This window comes from Trachemys scripta, chromosome 1 (genome assembly GCF_013100865.1).
Source record: "Trachemys scripta elegans isolate TJP31775 chromosome 1, CAS_Tse_1.0, whole genome shotgun sequence".
Taxonomy (NCBI): domain Eukaryota; kingdom Metazoa; phylum Chordata; order Testudines; family Emydidae; genus Trachemys; species Trachemys scripta.
Genome location: NC_048298.1, coordinates 237923882 through 237944024, shown reverse-complemented (window position 1 = coordinate 237944024; position 20143 = coordinate 237923882). Strand labels below are relative to the sequence as shown.

Here is a 20143-nt window from a genome sequence, read left to right as displayed (position 1 = left end):
TCCCAGCAAAGTCCCCTTCACCCATCCACCTCCCACCATCACTATTGTTTCTGATGCATCCCTTCTAGGATGGGGAGCTCATCTTCAAGAGCACACTATTTAGGGCAGGTGAAGCTCCCAGGAATCTTTTAACCTTCTGGCACTCAGGGCGATCAGAGGTGCCTGTCAACACTTCCTTTGTATGATCAAAAGGACAATCTGTCAGAATGTCAGACAATGGGACCAGTATATATTACTTAAATTCTCTGGGGAAGCGAGATCCCCTTCCTTTTGTGCAGAAGCAATAAAGCTATGGAACTGTTGTGTAGACCATTACATCCTTATTTCAAATGTTTGCATACCTGGCCTCCAGAATGCCGCCACCACCAAGAGACAATTTTGCTCAAGAGGCGGTCTAGGTTGTCATTCCTTGGGAGATGCCTTTCACATCTCCTGGTCAAAGAACTTGTTCTATGTGGTCTTCCAACACCTCTCATCCTCCGAGTCCTACACAAGATTAAACAGGACAAAGCCAAAGTTACTGTGATTGTGCTGACTTGGCTGAGGCAGGCATGGTTTCCTTACCTAATTTGTGTCTCATCTCACCCTGCTGTCAATCTTCTGTTAATGCCCGATCTTCTCACTCAGGACTTTGGAAATATTCTTCATCCCAACCTGAACATTCTATGAATCAAAGCTTGGTGGCTGGTTGCTTCTTGGGAATAGAATTCTCCTATTCTATAGAGGTTCAACAGGTACTGTTGAATACCAGAAAATAATCAACTAGAAAAACTTATCTGCAGAAATGAAGAGATTTTTACCATTGAGGTATGCAACAACAACTGTCTCCTGCCAACTCTCCCCTCTTGCAGATTATAGAGAAGCTTTTCAGTTTAAAGAACAGAGGCCTTTCTCTGAGTTCTGTTAACATTCACCTAACAGCCATCAGTGGGTTTCATTCTCCTGTGGAAGTGTGTTTGGTGTTAGCTCATCCTGCAACTTCAAAGTTCCTCAGAGGGTTATCTAATACGTTTCCACAGGTCGGGAAGCCCGCCGTAGCATGGGATTTGAATTTGATCCTCAACACTCAGTTGAAACCTCCCTTCAAGCCACTGGCCACTTGCTTGCTTTTATAGTTATCCATGAAATCAACTTTCTTGGTGGCTATCTGCTTGCTCACATAGTTTGTGAGCAAGAGGATTGATGGCTGATCCTTCCTATAGAGTTTTCTTTAAAGGCAAAGTATTTCTCTGACCACATCCCTGATTCTTACCACTGGTGACCTTGTGTTTTCATATTAATGTACAAGTTTTTCATCCTAAACCTCATTGGTTCAGGGAGGAAGACGCTCTTCACCTTTTATTAGCCTTTTATTTGGACAGGACTCAATCCTTTCATGCCTCTCCTAGATTATTTATCTCTTTTTCACAGACACAGTTAAAAGGATACCTGTGTTCACCCAAAGATAGTCCAAATGGGTTTCTAGTTGAATTCTCTCCTTCTGCAAGGCTGCTAATGTCCAGCGCCCTCTATAGCCCATCCTACCAGATCTCAGTCCATTTCTGTACCCCTACTAAAAACAAAATTACCTATTGTAAAAATTTGCAAAGCTGCCACATGGGCCTCCAGCCACACTTTCTCAAAGTACTATGTCTTAGTGCATGTATCTCAGGCAGATGCCGCCGTTGGAATTGCTGCCTTCCAGACAGTCTTAGACCCTGCTTAGACCCACCTTCTTTTGAGGAATACTGCTCATAAGGCACCTGAAGTGGAGCACATGTAAGGACATAACTCAAAAAAAGAAAAGGTTACTTACTTTGTACAGTACCTGGAGTTTTTCAAGATGTTTGTTCATATGGATGCTCCACTACCTGCACTCCTTTCCCCCTGCTTCAGAATCTTTTTTACGTGGGATTGAAAAGGAACCAAGTGCAGTTTGTCCATCACAGCCCTATATACCCTTGTACTCCTGAGGGAATTCTGTGCCAAAAAATTAAAAATTCTGTGCACCGTATTTTCAGATTCTGCAAAATTCTGCGTATTTTATTTGTCAAAATAACACAATATAATCACACCAGTTTCAATTATTTTTGGTCATTTATTTCAAAATACCTGTCAGCAAGTATGTCTGTAACAATACAGACAACAAAAAAGATTCAGGAACTGTTTTTTGACAAATAGATTCCTTACTAGACATATTAATACAGAACTCTGAGTAATAATTAATTTAAACTACAATATAGAACCATATTTCCTGCACCCCTCGGAAGCTGTGCAAAGGCTTGCGGGAGTCAGGGGTAATGGAGGAGCTGAGGGAGAGGGAAGTAAATTACTGGGAAGGAGCCTGGGTGTGACCTTGGAGGGTGTTAGGTATGTGTGTGTGGGAAAATATGGAACAGGTTTTTTTGTGGGGCAGGGAAGGATTATTAGGGAGCTTCCCAAATGCAGACCTTGGCTGACCCATAGCCTCTCCCATTCAGTCAAGCACATCTGTCCCTGTCCCCATGTGTTCCTGCACACCCATGTGTCCCTCCACCCTCACTCAGACATCCACTCCCCCATCCATATGTGTCCCTGTACCACCTCCCCATGTGTCTCTGTGCCCCCATTCAGCCAGCCCCCATCCCTATGTGGTTCTGCATCCCTTCCCCCATCACCATGTGGCCCTGTGCCTCCACTCCCATTCAGCCCCTGACCCATTCTGTCCTCCCCCCACTAGCCCTTATGCGCCCCTGTCTCCTTACCTGATCTGAAGACACTATGAAGAAGGCAGGTTCTTTATCTTTCCTAGCTGTCTGGGAGCTGCTGCTGTGTCCTATCACCACAGTGCCCTCTGGTGGGCAAAATGCAGAACTGCAGCAACATTTTGGCAGAAGCTTTTTTTCTGCACCAAAAAAATAAAAATATGTTCATCTCATTAATTATGCACATATGCAGTAGTGCAGAATTCTCCCAGGAGTAACCCTTGGTACAAAGCATGAGGATAGCTCGGGTGTGTGCGTGGACCAAACGAGCATTGCTCTCACCTACCAAAAAATCTCTGATCAAAGGGGCCTGGGGCATATGCACACCGAAAGTGGAAAACGCATAGGGACAAACGTTTGAAGAACTCCAGTTACTTTACAAGTTAAGAAATCTTTCCTAATCTTGTAGGTTTCCCCCCAGAACAACCAACTAAACAAAAGCAAAAGAAATCACAATTATCTTGTAACATAACTATTGTTCCAGTGATTTCCACAGATGTATTTAAGAGAAACTATTAAAAAGAAAACCAGTCAGGATTTCATCATCCTATGTTTGTTTAGAAATGTACATGTAAATGTTCTTGCGTTATATTCACTATTACTGGAAAATGATATGATAAAGCTATAATATTTGTAACCCATTCTTGGTTTCTCTTACAGGTCTTCATGTTTTCCCCACCTTTGTAATATATGAACTCACAGTCTTGCTATTTCTTACATTATCAGTGGTAATAATGAAGGTATTTTTTTTTCTTTATCCTTTGATAACATAGGTATTTTAAGTGCTGCATGCCATATAATACACATAATATTTAAACATACATGCTTAAATATAGAATTGTCATTTTGGCAAAGATTTCTTCTGAATACTGTGTGTGTCTGAGATATAGTAAATGTTTTTATTATAATAATTAATAATACCTAGTACTTTTCATCAGTAGATCTCAAAGCACTTCACAGTATTTGATGTATTTATCTTTGCAACACCTCTGTGAACTAGGGAAATATGTAAAGTGTTATTACTGAAGAATGTATTTAATATGAATTTTGCTATATATTCTGTAATTTTTACTTAGTGTTATATTTTGAGGTGAGACTCCAGTATTTAATGGGACTTTTTAACATTAAAGGGGGCAGTTAAATTTAGATTGACATCCATGTGTCTAGTTTTTGTGGGATGTATGCAAGCATTATCAAATACTTGCACTATACCAAATTCTGTACTACTTTTAGACTGTATAAAGGACAGCTGCTAGTGAACAGTCTGATTTAAGTGTTTAAATGCATAGTAACTGTTGAACAGCACAATGGTCTTCTGAAACAATACACGGTAATAGAATACCTGGTATAACGGTTATTGTATTGATTACAGAGAGCATGCTGTTTTATCTACCATACTTCTAAAACCAAACTGTTTTCTAAAGTTTGTTTTGGCAGTGCTTGTCCTTTCTCTGATTCTTCCAAAGAGCAGCCAGTATATCAAATGGATTGTCTCAGCAGGGCTGGCACAAGTCAGTGAGTTTTCTTTTGTTCTGGGAAGTAGAGCACGCAGAGCAGGGATCATTTCTCGAGAGGTGAGCTATTTATAGATATCCCCTTCATTTTTAGTAACTGAGTAGTTGATTGGGTTTTGATACTATATTGTATCTGAAACATACAGTGTAAATTGGTAATCTTTTGGTATCATCTTGCACACGCTGACTAAATGAAATAGGCCTGAATAAATCAGAAGATATTTGATGCATGCAAGTCTTTCATAAATACAACTTATCTAAATAATTTATTTATCATTCATATAATTTCATATTGGGCTTCCATATTTTTAAAATATGGCTTTCCCTTTTGGGTAACTTGTTTTCATTTAGCACAGTCTTTTTAATTCTATAAAGAATTAACAGCTATAAAGTTTTGTACTTGATGGAGAATTTCTGATGACACCCAAATTATTAAAGCTAAGATTGAAGACCCTTTAAAATATCGTAGATATATATGTAACTGATAGTTATTGAAAAGGACTAATGAAATAACAGTAGGCTACAGCTACAGAGAATGTGGACAGGAGATGTACTAGTTTCCCAAACATATCTGTCAGCATGCCTTAATCTTGATTTACAAAACCTGTCGGCTTAAATCCTTTAAGCAAAAATGGCCAGCTTTCCCATAAGTTATGAAAACATGCACTACAGTGAGACCATCAGATGCATTTTCAAGCTATTAGAACCTTGTTCTCTAGAGGGAAAGCTTGTTGTATGAGCTGTAATGAACTGTGGCTGCAAATGTAATAAATTTGTCAGTAGAAATTGAGCCCCCAATCGCAGCACAAAAAACAATATAAATAAATCTACTACTTGAGCTAAAGAACTTTATTCTGTGATAGCAGTAGGCTGTATAATTGATGAGGCCAGTTAAATATAAGGGAGACATAAAAACATATTGTATTATATAGGCTTTCTGACTAATGGCCCTATGCTCCCCTCCATAACATGAAGTTATAAAAACTGCATTTTTGTAAAATAGTTGCAGCCTGTGCAAACAGAGATCACAATGAAAGTTTGGGGCCTGCTTGTGTGTGCATGGAGTTCTTGTTGCTTATTTTTGTAAGCTCTGAGACCAAGAATTATGGCACCTTTCCTATCTTTGTTCCCCCAGATGATTTTACATGGAATCATAGAAGTCTAGGATTGAAAGGGACCTCAGTAGGTCATCTAGTCCAGACCCCTGCACTCAAGGCAGGACTAAGTAATAACTAGGCTGTTCCTGACAGGTGTTTGTCTAACCTGTTCTTAAAAACCTCCAGTGACAGAGATTCCATAACCTCCCTAGGCAATTTATTCCAGTGCATAGCCACCCTGACAGTTTGGAAGTTTTTCCTAATATCCAACCTAAACTTGCTGCAATTCAAGCCCACTGCTTCTTGTCCTATCCTCAGAGATTAAGGAGAACAATTTTTCACCTCATCCTTGTAAAAACCTTTTATGTACTTGAAAACTTATCTCCCCCCTCAGTCTTCTCTTCTCCAGACTAAACAAGCCCAATTTTTTAAATCTTTCCTCAGAAGTCATTAGTTCTAGACTTTTAATCATTTTTGTTGCTCTTCTCTGGAATTTCTCCAATTTGTTCATATCTTTCCTGAAATATGGCACCCAGAACTGGACACAATGCTCCAATTGAGCACGGAATGCAGTGGAAGAATTACTTCTTGTGTCTTCCTTACAACACTCTTACTGATGCATCCCAGAATGTTTGCTTTTTTTGCAACATTGTTACACTGCTGACTCATATTTAGCTTGTGATCCACTTTAACCCCAGATCCCTTTCGGCAGTACTCCTTCCTACGCAGTCATTTCCCGTTTTGTATGTGTGCAATTGAGCGTTCCTTCCTAAGTGGAGTACTTTGCATTTGTCCTTATTGAATTTCATCCTGTTTACTTCAGACCATTTCTCCAGTTTGTCCAGATCATTTTGAATCTTAATCCTATTCTCCAAAGCACTTGGTATCATCTGCAAACTTTATACGTGTACGCTCTCTGCCATTATCTAAATAATTTATAAAGATATTGAACCGAACCGAACCTAGGTCCAATCCCTGCCAGACCCCACTCGATATGCCCTTCCAGCTTGAGTGTGAACCACTAATATCTACTCTCTGAGAATGGTTTTCCAACCAATTATGCACCCACCTTTAGAGTAGCTCCATCTAGGCTATATTTCCCATAGTTTTTTTTATGAGACGGTCATGCAAGATCAAAAGCTTTACTTAAGTCAAGGTATAGCACTTAAATTTCCAAAAATAAACTATCAATTTTTAAAGACTTAAACAGCTTTTTTCTGATTTTTGAATTAAAAGTAACTATTTTAAAATTTTCAGGATGTACAGTCATATAGTTATGCCTTTTTAGAATGAATGTAAGCACTCAGGGTATGGATTATGGCTTGATTTTTATCTGTAAAATAGCTAGCACACTTTGGTGTTAATTAACATCAAATATAGAATTTTTGAGTGTAGTTGATACTTGGCCTTTGGTCTTGTCCCTTATTGAATCCCATGGATTGCATTTTTAAAATTGTCCTGTAAATATACCAATAATTATTTGCATTTCAGTACTTAATATGTGTATACATTTGCATGTGCAATTGCAGGCACAGAGTTAGAGGCCAATCTGAGGCCTCTATGAAAAGTGGTCCAGAAATTTCCTAATTGGCATACCTCATTAACCTTCCCACACCTTCCTTAGTTTATTGAATAACTATGAATATGAACTGTAGATAAGTAATGCCATTCTGATCTCCAATTTTCAGGTATATCTCCTTATTTTGAGTGTAACTACTCTAAGCCTTTTGCTTGCCCCAGCACTGTGGAGAGCTGCAACTATGAAATGTGTACCAAGACCAGAAAGACGATCAAGTATCTGACAAGACTTGTACGGAAATAATAAATTTTCTTTGGAAAGAATCTCCTCATTGCTCATTGTGTTTCTATGCAGCTAGAAAACCGGAGGTTTTGATATTCCTCTAAACATGCACTTGGTTCTGAGCCTTATACTGATTTTAAGAAACAAAACACTACATAAAAAAAGGTTGGTATTTTAATGATTGCACAGCTTTTACAAAACTTTGTCCCATATTAGAATTGTCCAGAATAACTTTTGATTTTAATCCAATCAGTTACACAGAGTAGAAATTATTTTTTTAAATATTGCATCATGCAATCGCCTTGAATATTTTGCCTGTATGTGCCTTTTTATTACATTGATTTTTATCCTCTACTGTTCATTCATCACAAAATTTTGTTTAAAAAGAAAAGAGAGAAAGAGGGGAAGGAAAAAATAGAAAATTCAAGTTATTTTATGGTGCCCATGGTACCTTCTTAAAATAACTCTTGAGAAAGTTCGTTGTACATTCAAGAGTTAATATGCTGGTCTGACATCAGTCACAAACCATATATACAGTAGTGTGTAAACTCTAGCCCTTTAAGGCAGAGATGGGGTTTAACAACTATAGCTTTCAGCTATTTTAAGCATTAAAATATATATCCCCAAGTGATACAGCCAGTATTGTATTATATTGTACTCTTGATTTTCGTTATGCCTCTTAAAGCAGATGTTATGTATTTGCTTAGGATTGTAACTTTAATTCATTTTAATTTGTTCTCATATTTATTGACTACATTTGTGACTAAAAGTTAACTGTGATCACATGGTGTCCTGACTTTTAAATTGTTTTTAAGACTGACACCAATTATCAACATCTCCTGTTATTGATCATTGTTATACTGATTGTTTACACTTCTTAAATTAATTTAGACCAAAATAAAATAGTAGAAAAAGAGAGCCTAAGTATTTCAGAACTGAAAATAGATATGAAAACATTTCAGTGACTCTCTAAAAGTTCTTTAGGATGAATGTAGATAACTTATTCTACATTAAAAATGATTTTGTGTAAATTATGTTGCACAAAAGAAGGGACAATTTGGATATGTTTTGAGAACATGCATAACTCAAAACTTTAAATTTATACTGAATAAAATGCAAACTTCTTAGTGATATATTAATATAAAAATGTTTTTAATTTGTGGTGTTATATGTATGTGCTTCTGTTTTAACAAATTCTTATAATTGTCTGTGTAGTAGAGTAAACCTTGTGAAAGCCTGCTCTTTAAATGTCATAGAATGAGCTAACAGAATGTAGTTTACTCTGACAAACTATGAAGATTTAGCTTGTGATTTTTTCTATTTAAAAAAACACGTTTTTATTAAAATAGAAATGTAATTTGTCAACATCTTACATCTAGTATTACATTGCCATATGAAATACCATTTTTGTGAGTCAAAAATAGAAAAATGCACATTAAATATGTATTGTAGAATTTCTTAACTTGCTAATGAAATCTAAAAAAATCTACCACCTGAAGAACTGTTCAATTAATAAACATACCATCTTTAACAGAAAAACTTTGAAGACTCTTTAATTTCAGCTATAGTTTTCAGTTGCAAATCAGCATTTGACATTCAAATTATAAAAGTACAGTAACTCCTCACTTAACATTGTAGTTATGTTCCTGAAAAATGCAACTTTAAGTGAAACCATGTTAAACGAATCCAATTTTCCCATAAGATTTAATGTAAATGCAGGGGGTTAGGTTCCAAAGAAATTTTTGGGGAGCAGGCAAAAGGCATTATATACTGTACAGTACTGTGGTTGGGAAGTGCCCCTGGCTTACCCTACACAGACACAGCCCGCTGCAGGCAAGGACGCTAGGAAGCACCTTTGCAGCAGCAGCGGCAACTTCCCTGGAGAAGAACAGGTGCTGACTTTGCTGGGGGATGCTCCAGGCCTGCCTCTTCCTGTCCCTGCTCCACTCCAGGCCCACCTCTTCCCACCCCCACTTCACCTCCTCTCCAGAGCAGCCGCATCTCCGCTCCTCCCCTCCCCTCCCAGAAAGTCCTAGGCACTTAGGACTTTCTGGGAGGGCGGGAGAGGAGCGGAGACGCCGCGCTTCCCCACTCCTTCCCCTCCCTCCCAGAAAGTCCTAAGCGCCGCCAAACAGCGGTGTGGGAAGTGCTGGGAGGGAGGGGGAGGAGGCGGAGAAGAGGAACTTGTGCAATGCTCCCTTGTAAAGTCGCTGCTCTTCCACGGAATCTTACAAGCAGTGGACAGAGCAGGCAGCCAAATGACGGTGTAAGGGAGCTTGCACAACTTTAAAGGAGCATGTTCCCTAATTGAGCAGCGACGTAACTTTGAAACAACGTTAAGTGGGAGGACGTTAAGTGAGGAGTTACTGTAATTGAAATAGACTGGCAGCATTACCATACATTTGTTTAAAATAATTTACCATTCTTTGAGTGCTTGTCTATATGTATTTCACTTCTGGTGTGCATGCGCTTGAAATTGGCATTCTGGTTCGTAGTGTCCATTGGGCCCCGCCTGCACTATCCCACCAACCTGAGGGCATAAAAGGTGGAACAAGGCCAATGACCAGGGCTGTGAGATGGAGGAGAGAGAGCAGTGCCCATATGTTGTACTTGTGCTTCTTCAAGAGAAATTGTATAGTTATCTTTAGTTTGGGCTAATTAGTGTGGGAATATTTATGTAAGCTTTAGTTGTGTGAATTTTTTATTTTTTTTAACTTTTCTTTGCCTGATACTTGGTCTTCAGTCTCATGGCTGGTCAAAAATCCCTCATTTTTAAATACGTTTTATGTGAGGTGGCTGTTCCTTTCAATGATGGACACTCAATGTTTATTTTGTCTTGGTGAGCAGCATATCATCAAGAAATGTATTTTGTTTTTAAAACAGACTTTATACTTGCATAAAGGTTTTCCTTTTAAATAAGTCTATGGGGCTTTCCTGAGACCAAGACAGGCAGGATTCATCTGACTCCTAGCAGTTCTCTTTTTAAAAAAAACAAAAAACAAAAATGCCCTGGCAGCTACTGCCACTGCCTCAAGTTCTAAGGCTCCTGCTTCTTTACTGAAGCATTCCTCTGCTGCACCTTCTGTCATTCCTTCCTGAGAGGTCTCAGCCAAAATTCCCTCTAAATTCTTTTTGTACTGAGTGGGCTACTAATTCCACTGAGTACTACTTTTTTTGGAAGGGGCAAAGTGTAGAGGGTATTGGTGGGTGTGGTGAGAAGTATGCAATGGCGCTTGCCCCCAGGGTGGCTTTTCCCCATTATCACACACAAGTCCCTGTCCTCACCATTTGCAAGAGCCCAGAGGGAAACAATTCACTCCGCAACAGCACTTTATGGAGCCAGGTTGGGGGGGGGGAGAAAGAGGGAGCGCAAGAGAGGTGTTCATGGGTGGGTTTACTTAAGAGGGGATAAGGTAAATGGGAAGAAAAGCGGGGGTAAAGGGAACAGGAGAGGAGAGTGTAAGAGGGACAGGTATGGAATGAAACTAAGTTGAAGAGAGCGATGGTGATGGGGAGGATGGCGCAAACAGCCAATTAGCACGGGGCAGAGAAAATCCAATCAAAACTGGAAAGTTCTCAATGTCTGAAGTCTCTGCTTTGGCTGCTTCTGCTCTTCCAGTTGAAGTTTCTGGCTGGCTTCTCTCTGCAGTTGTCTCCCAAGCCCACCTTGGGCGGGGGGATGGGAAGCACCACCTTCATCCTAGTGTCCCCAGAGTGGCAATCCTGTGGAATTGGATATCCTATCAAGTAACAATTTCAGTCCTTCATCTACCAGGGTTACAAAATGTGTTAGCAGACTGCTAAACCAATAATGGTTAGTAAAGCGCCCCCTCACCCTGACATTGTTCAACCAATGGGGATTCCCGGACATAGAGTTCAGTTTGCAGCTGAAAAGAACATGAACTGCAAAAAAATCTGTTCCACAGGGGGTCAAGTAGATGCATTCTTCATATCATGGTCTATGGGGTTGCTGTATATATAACAAGCAATTCCTGTCATACCAAGAGTTTTAAAGAAAATCAAGCCAGATCTGTGCTGATGATCCTCTTAGCTCTGGCTTGGCCCAGGCAATCCTACAGCTAATGAAATTTCTTCCCCAAGTGATTGCATGTGTCACAGAACCTATCAAGCATTTCCTTCCAGCTACTCACAAGGACTGCTGTGAGGGGAATCCAAGCCTCCGTTGCTCTGGATCCATCTACATCCCCTGGGTGTTATAAGCTCCTGGAGCCCGAATGGAGTCCAGCCACTGCCCCAAACTTGGGGTCCCTTGGCATACTCTTAGACTGAGTCTGAGCACTATCACCCCATCCTGAAAGCTAGCAGCTGCTATCCCCCAGTCTCTCTAGGTGCAGTGGTACCATTCAAATTCCCTTGTACTTAAACCACCCTCTCCCAGAACTCCATCCAAAAGCTATGAAGCTTCTGGTTACAGTTAAACACTGTCAGGGCACACAGAACTTGTGAAGCAACTAACACACACTTTGCCCAGAATCCAATATGTTAATGCTCTTTTATACTTAATCATACAATGCACAGGGAAGCACTGATCATACAATACAGTAAACACTATACAAAAAACCCCTACCTCAGTTTCCTCACCATTGAAGGGTATTCTTTGGGCTGGGATCTGAGTCATTTGGGTTGTCCAGAGTCCTTAGGGGCATCTGGGTTCAGGAAAATGGGCAGGGACACTGACACATGAGACTGCTTTATGCTGGGAGACCTTGGTCTCTCCTGCACAATGCTTTCCTCTTCCTCCTGTCTGGCTCCCTCTGTTCCTATGTGGCTTGCTATTTAACCCTCCCTGGCTTCCTTTGTTCTATCTTTTGAGTAACTTTCTACAGCTTCTTCCTTCCTTCCTTCCTCCCTCCTTTCAGAGGAGTCAGCTAAACTGGTTTTCTAGGGATGCAGCTCACTCATTGTTCCTAGGTGTTTGCACCTGAACAGGCTCATTGAGTCTTAAGCACCTTCTCTGTATACCCTGGTCTATGCTACAAACTTGCGTTGGTCAGGGGTGTGGACAATCCACACCCCTGAACGACACAGTTATATCAACCTAACTCCTGGTGTAGACGGCGCTATGTTGACAGGAAGGTTTCTCCCGTGGACATAGCTATTGCCTCTGGGAGGTGGAGTACCTACGCCAATGGGAGAAGCTCCTGTTGGCATAGGCAGTGTCTTCAGAAAGCATTACAAAGACGCAGTGCATCAGTGCAACTGCATTGCTGTAACTAGTGTTGACAAGTCCTGTATCTCTGTCTGGTGTGTTCCTGCTACAGGACCTGCCAGCAATGGTGGATCCACATGCATATAGGCACTCATGATACAGCAGTTTTTTATAATGTAACTTCATAATATCAACCAGAATTCATAAGTTGTACAGATGTGACCCCAATTAATCACAACTTGTCCATTCCACATTAGGTGTGTGTGCACCCAGTGCACTGAAGATGAAGATTTTCTCATAGTGGTATCCTTCAGGGCAGTGCATGCACCCTGTGTCTGGTCATGCTCCTGTCCAAGGATATAAAGAGCAGAGCTTCCATGATTCTACTTCAATTCCTTCTCATCACCCATGGTCAGTAGTTGTTGTGTAACTGCATACAAAATACCACAATTCCGTTTTCTCTACTGATAACTTTACTCTTTTGTAACTAGTTAATTCTTAGTATTAGATAATACTGTATGCGATACTCACATTTACGACATTTTTGTGTTTTCTTTTTTGCTTGTTTTCCTCGGGTGTCTGATGCCTGGTATCAGGACCAAGCAATGCATAAATCTTTGGGTTTCAAGCACTGCTCTGTCTGAAGGATAACTGTGCCTTTCAGTGAGCCCCATTCCCACTGTTTTAAATGTTTGGGGGAGAGAATTATATCAGAAAGAAGTGCCATATTTGTACAGCATTCAAGAAGAGAATCCAGACATCAAGAGAAGCAAGACTGAGATTTTTTTTGATGGAAAGTGTATTATGATCCTTTTTGGAGCCGAAACATTTGGTACAGGGAGGTGTGGATGTTGCCCCTTATTGAAGTGTGTGATGTTCCCCTCTCGTGTTATCTGGACAGTGATCTGCTAGGCCACTCCAATCCTGGATTCTGAGAGCCAACCTTACCCTGCTCTGCTATGTGAACCCCCACTTCTGGGCTGTTCACGCACCGCCTCTGGCATGTAAGCTGCTCCTTGGATTGTGCAACTGAATGACACTAGCCAATATCTCAGTTCCCAGACACAACCCTAGGAACCTCCATTTTGCGTTGTCCAGTTATGCCCGCTGGACACTGCAAGCTTATGAGTTTGTCAATTTAACAAAGAAATTGATATGTACCCGGCTGGTTATCCCAAGGGGAGTCTCTGAAACGCTTCAAACCAAACATGCTGCTTCAAGTAGAATAAATAAATAGATTTATTAACTATAAAGATAGATTTTAAGTGATTATAAGTCAAAGCATAACAAGTCAGATTTGGTCAAATGAAATAAAAGCAAAACACATTCTTAGCTGATCTTAACACTTTCAATGTCCTTACAGACTTAGATGCTTCTCACCACAGGCTGGCTGGTTGCTCTTCAGCCAGGCTCTCCCCTTTAATCAGTGCTTCAGTCGCTTGGTGTGGTGTCTGTAGATGTAGGTGGAAGAGAGAGGAAGAGCATGGCAAATATCTCTCTCTTTTATCATGTCCTTTCTTCCCTCTTGCCTTTGCCCCCACCTTCAGATTCAGGTGAGCATTACCTCATCGCAGTTCCAAACTGACCAAAGAAAAGGGGGGTGACTCCCTCAAGAGTCTAACAGATTCTTTTGCTGCTGTCTAGGCCAGCATCCTTTGTTCCTGTGAGGCTGGACTGTGTTTGTCCCATATGTGCCCTGATGAGGTGTGAACTGCCTCTCTGCTCTTGAAGAGTTTTTGCCTGGGCTTATTTTAAGCCACGAAGATACATTTTCAGCCTCATAACTACATATATGAAATTATAACCTGTAACAATCACTATAACAACCATGTTCAGTGCATCATGTGCTTTCTGAAGACACCCAACATGACAAACTTTGCATTGGATACCACACAATCATTTTACAAGGATGAACATGGGGGTGTAGGGTGTTCCCTTGAGATCCAGCATGTCACAGAGTGCACCTCCTTATCTCTCTGACTGTCCTTGTCAAGCAGAGCTGGGAAGAAGACAATCTTATCCATGATCAAGAAGCACAAGTTCTCAGAACTTCCTCGGGCTTCAGAGTCTAAGAAGACTTCTTCTACAAAGAAGTCTTGGTCTCCCTCAGCTGTGGAGCTGATTGGGCACTGAAGTTCAAGCTCCAGCTCAATGCTCCCCAATACCATGGACTACTGATTCTTATTTGTTGGAATTGTCAACTCCACTGCCATCTTTTGGTGACATTGAGAGCAACACCATCATCAATTTCTACTGTGACCTCAATTTCAGCTTCAGTACACATTGCAGTGCAACGACCATTGTCAACATCGGTGATGCCAGAGGCATATAAGGCTGCCAAAGACATTTTGTGCCTCTCAGTGCCAGGTTAACCATTACTGCAAAAGGATGTGGACATTTTGGCACCAACACATCCCTTGGTGCAGATGCCGGCAATGTTGTTGGTACCAGTGGTAGTGCATATGGTTGCAGATCTGGTACCATAATCTCCCCTTTCCATACCATTGATGGGGAAGAAGCTCTCCAATTCAGTCACATGGTAGGCAGATGGTACTGATAGCTAGAAAGCCACAAATGCTATCTCCTGTACTGATGTCTATGCCATCTCAAATAAGTCCACCCAGTACCATGCCTCCCTGGCCACTGGACTATTTTTACTTTTCACTGGAGTCACAGGTGGGATCACATACCTCCTATTAATATTACAGATGGTCCAAGGTCTCTCACTCCCTTCTTCTTCAGATACTCACTCTCAGGCTTGCCATAGGTGTTCTAACAGGAACAGATACAGAGACAGGTCTTCTTGGGGTAGATATAATAGGCCCCCTATGCCCTATCAGGTTACACAATGACCCCATTGGAATCCATGGGGTATACCTTCATCTGCAAGATCAGCCTCTCCAATGCCACATAGGACTAGGTCACCTATGAGGGAATCAGCTGTATTTAGTACCAATCCCCATACCAGCTCTGGTACTGCCCCAGACTGGCTCTCTTGGACACTCACGAACAATAAGCACAGGCTGAAATTACTCTGCCTCCTTTAAATTATTTCATCTTCCCTGATTAAGGCTATACTATCAGAATCTTCATCCTCGATTCCTCATGACTATGAAACATATCAGGAACTGCTAAAAAGGGTAGCAAATTCTCTGGGCATAAAAGTGGATTTAGTTCAAGAAAATCCACAAAAATCCACATATTCCACACCTCAGCTCTAGGTAGGATAGCTGTGATGTTTTGGGGATAACCCAAACCAGTAAAGGGTTCTCTCACCCCCTGCCCTGTAACCTTGGGTGGCCTTAAAACTATGCTGTTATGGTTCAGAATCCTGACACCAGTAGCCAGCCCACAAGCGTAAAGGTCTCATGCTGGCTTCCGCCAGCCTGGTCACTCCTTGCAGGGTGACCCCAACAGTCCCGAGTCTCCCCAAATCCATCTACCCTGACTTCTTAACTACCAGATACTTGACTTTTCCCCTCTGGTTCATCATCCCCAAACATGTGAAACCTGCTCCCAGTTACCAGTTCACTTTGGCACATACACTCCATACAGTTTGCACAACAGAGACCACTTGGGGTAAAAATAAACAAAAGGTTTATTTAATAGTATGACACTGACAGACCAGCCAACCTGGGTATGACCCATAACAACTTAACAAGAGGCACTGAAATGTAATCAAGACAATCTACTTATATGTGAATTTCAAACAGATGTACTAGACCAGCAATCATTAACCCATTTATTTGTAGTAACAGAAATCAAGGGTAAATGCTAAGTGTAACTGTCTATATTTACCTATATCTTGTTATAAGTTTAACAATATAACCAGATTAGCTTGTAGATGCTAATTCCCTTTCATGTCTTAATTGCCATATATTATGCATGCAGATGGTTCAGTTAACCTCAAGATCAAAGGTGTAAGTTACTGCAGGAAATTAATAATATTATTTACATTGTCTTCAGCTTAACTATCTATGCTATAATGAAATACCGGCTAATTGCCTTATGTGAATGAATGCAACTCGTTTACCTATTCGTGCATAGAAAATAGAAGATTAGCTTCAAAGCAACAGTCCACAGACAACATGCACTGCTTATTCTTCCTTGGGGGAAGGTCCTGCTGTGACAAGAGGTTTGTCAGCTTGCTAGAGAGCTATAAAGGAAAGCCCAGGCCTGATCCTGCCATCTCTAGTCTGCTTAAACTTTGAACAGGGAAAGTATCAGTTGCAGGTTGAAGATCTTCCACATAATGATTTGGTATAATCTGGAAAATGCATGGAAAGACTTGAACAGACTCTGCACCGCCTATTGGACTATAACTCTTTAAATTGATTCCAGAAAGACTTTTACAAATCAGCAGCCTCACCATCTCTGCTATGAAACTCACCTAAGTACTTTACACATATTTGTATGTATATTGATTTTTTTAACCATTTGCAACTCTTTTCTTTTTCCTATTATTAAACCTTTAATTTTAGTTACTAAAGAATTGGCATCAGTGTGATTATTGGGTAAGATCTGAGACTCATATTGACCTGGGGATAAGTGTCTGGTCCTTTGGAATTGGTGAACCTCACATATGATGAATCAGGTTTTCAATAACCCCTCACTATATTAGATTTGGCTGTCTAGATGGGAGTCAAGGGCTGGAATGCTTAAAGGGAACTGTATTTGGCTTCTTGTTTACTGGTGTGGTATTACAGAATCTGTTTTGTTACTGGTTTGGTGAATCTAATAATAGAATAAACCATCAGTTTTGGGAATTGTCTGCCCTATTCCTTGCAGTCTGCCCTGAGTGTAGCATTCTCAGTGTGGCCTATCCAGGCACCTGGTCATAAACAGAAAAATCACTGATTCAAACATGAAATAGCAAGGGAAGCAAACACATACAGTTTACACAGGAAATAAACATAAAGATGCAACTTTAGGCTATACACATCTACATTAGATAAATTCCCTTTTCTAATACAAGTTACCTATTGCCTTTGAACAGTTTGGCAGCATACCCCACTGCCATAGAGCGGATACTGCGTTCATAAACAGTCCCCTGCCTTTGAGACCCTCCCTCAGTTTTGGAAGACTTTCATTTCAAAACCCTTCCCTTTTAACAGGGTTTACAGTTTATTTTCCTTTCTCTCAGACTATGGTAATTCATGGTTTTTCAGAGCAAGTGGGAAATTCCCTCAACTTGATAGGCAGGGTCTCAGTGTCTTCTCATTAACTGTAATGGTATATTATTTGTCTTTTCCTGGCTTGTACTATGGATTGTTAGTTGCATCTGGTTTTCTGTAAAGACCTGGCTTGGGAGGAGTCCCTCCTCCCTGCTGTGATGTATATTTTAAATTGTAGTACAAGTAATGAGCATAGTATTCTATATACATAAATACATATAGATTCACAACAGTCTCTATACATATTTTATAATGACCATCAAGTTCAGAACATTACAAGCTTTCATTAAAGCCTTTTTCTCAACATATTTTATACACAGTAACATTGCATACAAATAGTTGATTCGATTGCTTACTCTTTGGGGTTCAGACCCTCTGTTCTCCACTTGGGGTGCTGGATTCTGATTGTGTCTGTAGCATTACCCATTAATGAGCCTTATTATACTGGAATCTATAAAATTTCTACAACAGACTCCATCATCATGCCTCGTATGGCTAAGAGAACAGGGTGCAGATACCAGGTCTCATCAGAGGATCATGAACACTTTTATTCTCCTCTGACTCCCAAGATCTTTGATGCTCACTGCAGTGAATGAAAAGACTTAAGAGGGGCATTCAAAGTCTATCCCAAGGATAAAGACTTGAAAAAGTTGGACATATTTAGTAGAAAGACTTATTTAACTTTAGGGCTACAAATTTGTAGAGCCAACCATCAAGCACTGTTGGATAGGTACGATTTCTTCAACTGGCATGCAATGTCCAAATTCCTGGATAGAATACCAGAGGAATCCAAGGAGGAGTTCCAGGAAATGTCTATATAGGTCATTTGGTGGTGAGAACATCCTTCCAAGTAGCCCTTGACATGGCAGATTCAGCAGCCAGAATGATGGTAATTGCAGTCACTAAGTGCCACTCATCTTGGTTGCAATTTTCCTGTATGCCTATGGAAGTCCAAAAAAACAATAAAGATCTACCTTTTGAGAAAACTAACCCCTTTTCTGGGAAGACAGACGAAGCCCTGCATTCCCTCAAGGATTCTAGGGCTACTCATACCCCTTTGGGCATCTACATTCCATCTTCAAAGAGGAAACAATACCATTCTCAGTTCCAACAGAAGCAGACATTCTATCCCCCAAGACAGCCTGAACAAGCTAAAAGGTGGGGTGAATCTCGAAGGAGCTCACCACCTCCTCCTTCTGCATTGGCTTTGTCTATACATCCATCCACCCTGAAGCAGTCTATTTGATTCTTTGGTTAAGGTCAGTATATCAATCTATTCAGGTCCCATCCCATCTCCTAGAACTGGAAGGGACCTTGAAAGGTCATCGAGTCCAGCCCCCCTGCCTTCACTAGCAGGACCAAGTACTGATTTTGCCCCAGATCCCTAAGTGGCCCCCTCAAGGATTAAACTCACAATCCTGGGTTTAGCAGGCCAATGCTCAAACCACTGAGCTATCCCTCCCCCCTAATTTCACGGATGCAAATGCTCATTATCAATGTATAGTCCTCCCCTTTGGCCTGTCATCAGCCCCATGGGTCTTCACGAAATGGGTGACAGTAGTGGTTGCTGACTTCAGAAGGATTGATTTGAGGCTGCTCCAAGCAACAGACAGAGGACATCATCAGATAAATCCAGTGCCATAGGCCTGATAATCAACAAGGTCAAGTCAATCCTATAATACAGATGATCGAGTTTGCTGGTGTGGAAGTAGAGCAAGAACAGACAGGGATTTGAAGGGGATTTCAATGTCTAAATAGTCTCTTCTGTGAGCAAGAGTCAGGCCAGCTGTTAGCCTAATAACGTGAGACCTGTAGAAGCGAGGATTGTGTGAGGCAAATGGGAAAGAACTGTGTGAGAAGTTGTTGTGACCTTGTGTAGATAAATATGGACTGTAGACTAGAGTCTAAATAGATGTGAAAAATAAGATATTAGGATGACCTATGTATAAACAAAATGCAGCTGTTGCTCATTATTATATGTAACAAAAGGTATAAATGCTTGCTGCAATTGTTTACCTGTAGAGAGACTTGCCTAGGAGGGGGAAACCCTGTGTTCTAGTGTGCACTCTCCCTCTATGCCAGGGGTCGGCAATGTTCGGCACGCGGCTTGCCAGGGTAAGCACCCTGGCGGGCCGGTGCAGTTTTATTTACCTGCTGATGTGGCAGGTTCGGCCGATCGCGGCCCCCACTGGCCGCGGTTCGCCGTCCCGGGCCAATGGGGGCGGCGGGAAGTGGCGCGGGCGAGCAATGTGCTGGACGCGGCTTCTCGCCGCCCCCATTGGCCCGGGACGGCGAACCGCGGCCAGTGGGGGCCGCGATCGGCCGAACCTGCCACATCAGCAGGTAAATAAAACTGCACCGGCCCGCCAGGGTGCTTACCCTGGCAAGCCGCGTGCCGAACATTGCCGACCCCTGGCATAGAGGGAGAGTGCACACTAGAACACAGGGTTTCCCCCTCCTAGGCAAGTCTCTCTACAGGTAAACAATTGCAGCAAGCATTTATACCTTTTGTTACATATAATAATGAGCAACAGCTGCATTTTGTTTATACATAGGTCATCCTAATATCTTATTTTTCACATCTATTTAGACTCTAGTCTACAGTCCATATTTATCTACACAAGGTCACAACAACTTCTCACACAGTTCTTTCCCATTTGCCTC

At 41.3% G+C, this 20143-nt stretch overlaps 1 protein-coding gene across 1 annotated transcript in view; it reads left to right on the top strand.

Annotated features, from left to right (window-relative positions):
• TMCO3 (transmembrane and coiled-coil domains 3) overlaps positions 1–7521 on the top strand; it is a 54369-nt gene extending 46848 nt beyond the window's left edge. Inside the window, exons 11-13 of the mRNA XM_034758119.1 lie at positions 3384–3463; positions 4148–4297; positions 7023–7521. Coding sequence (XP_034614010.1) covers positions 3384–3463; positions 4148–4297; positions 7023–7136 — 344 coding nt within the window. The 3' untranslated portion in view covers positions 7137–7521. The remainder of the gene's footprint in view (positions 1–3383; positions 3464–4147; positions 4298–7022) is intronic.
• The last annotated feature ends 12622 nt before the right edge of the window (positions 7522–20143 follow it).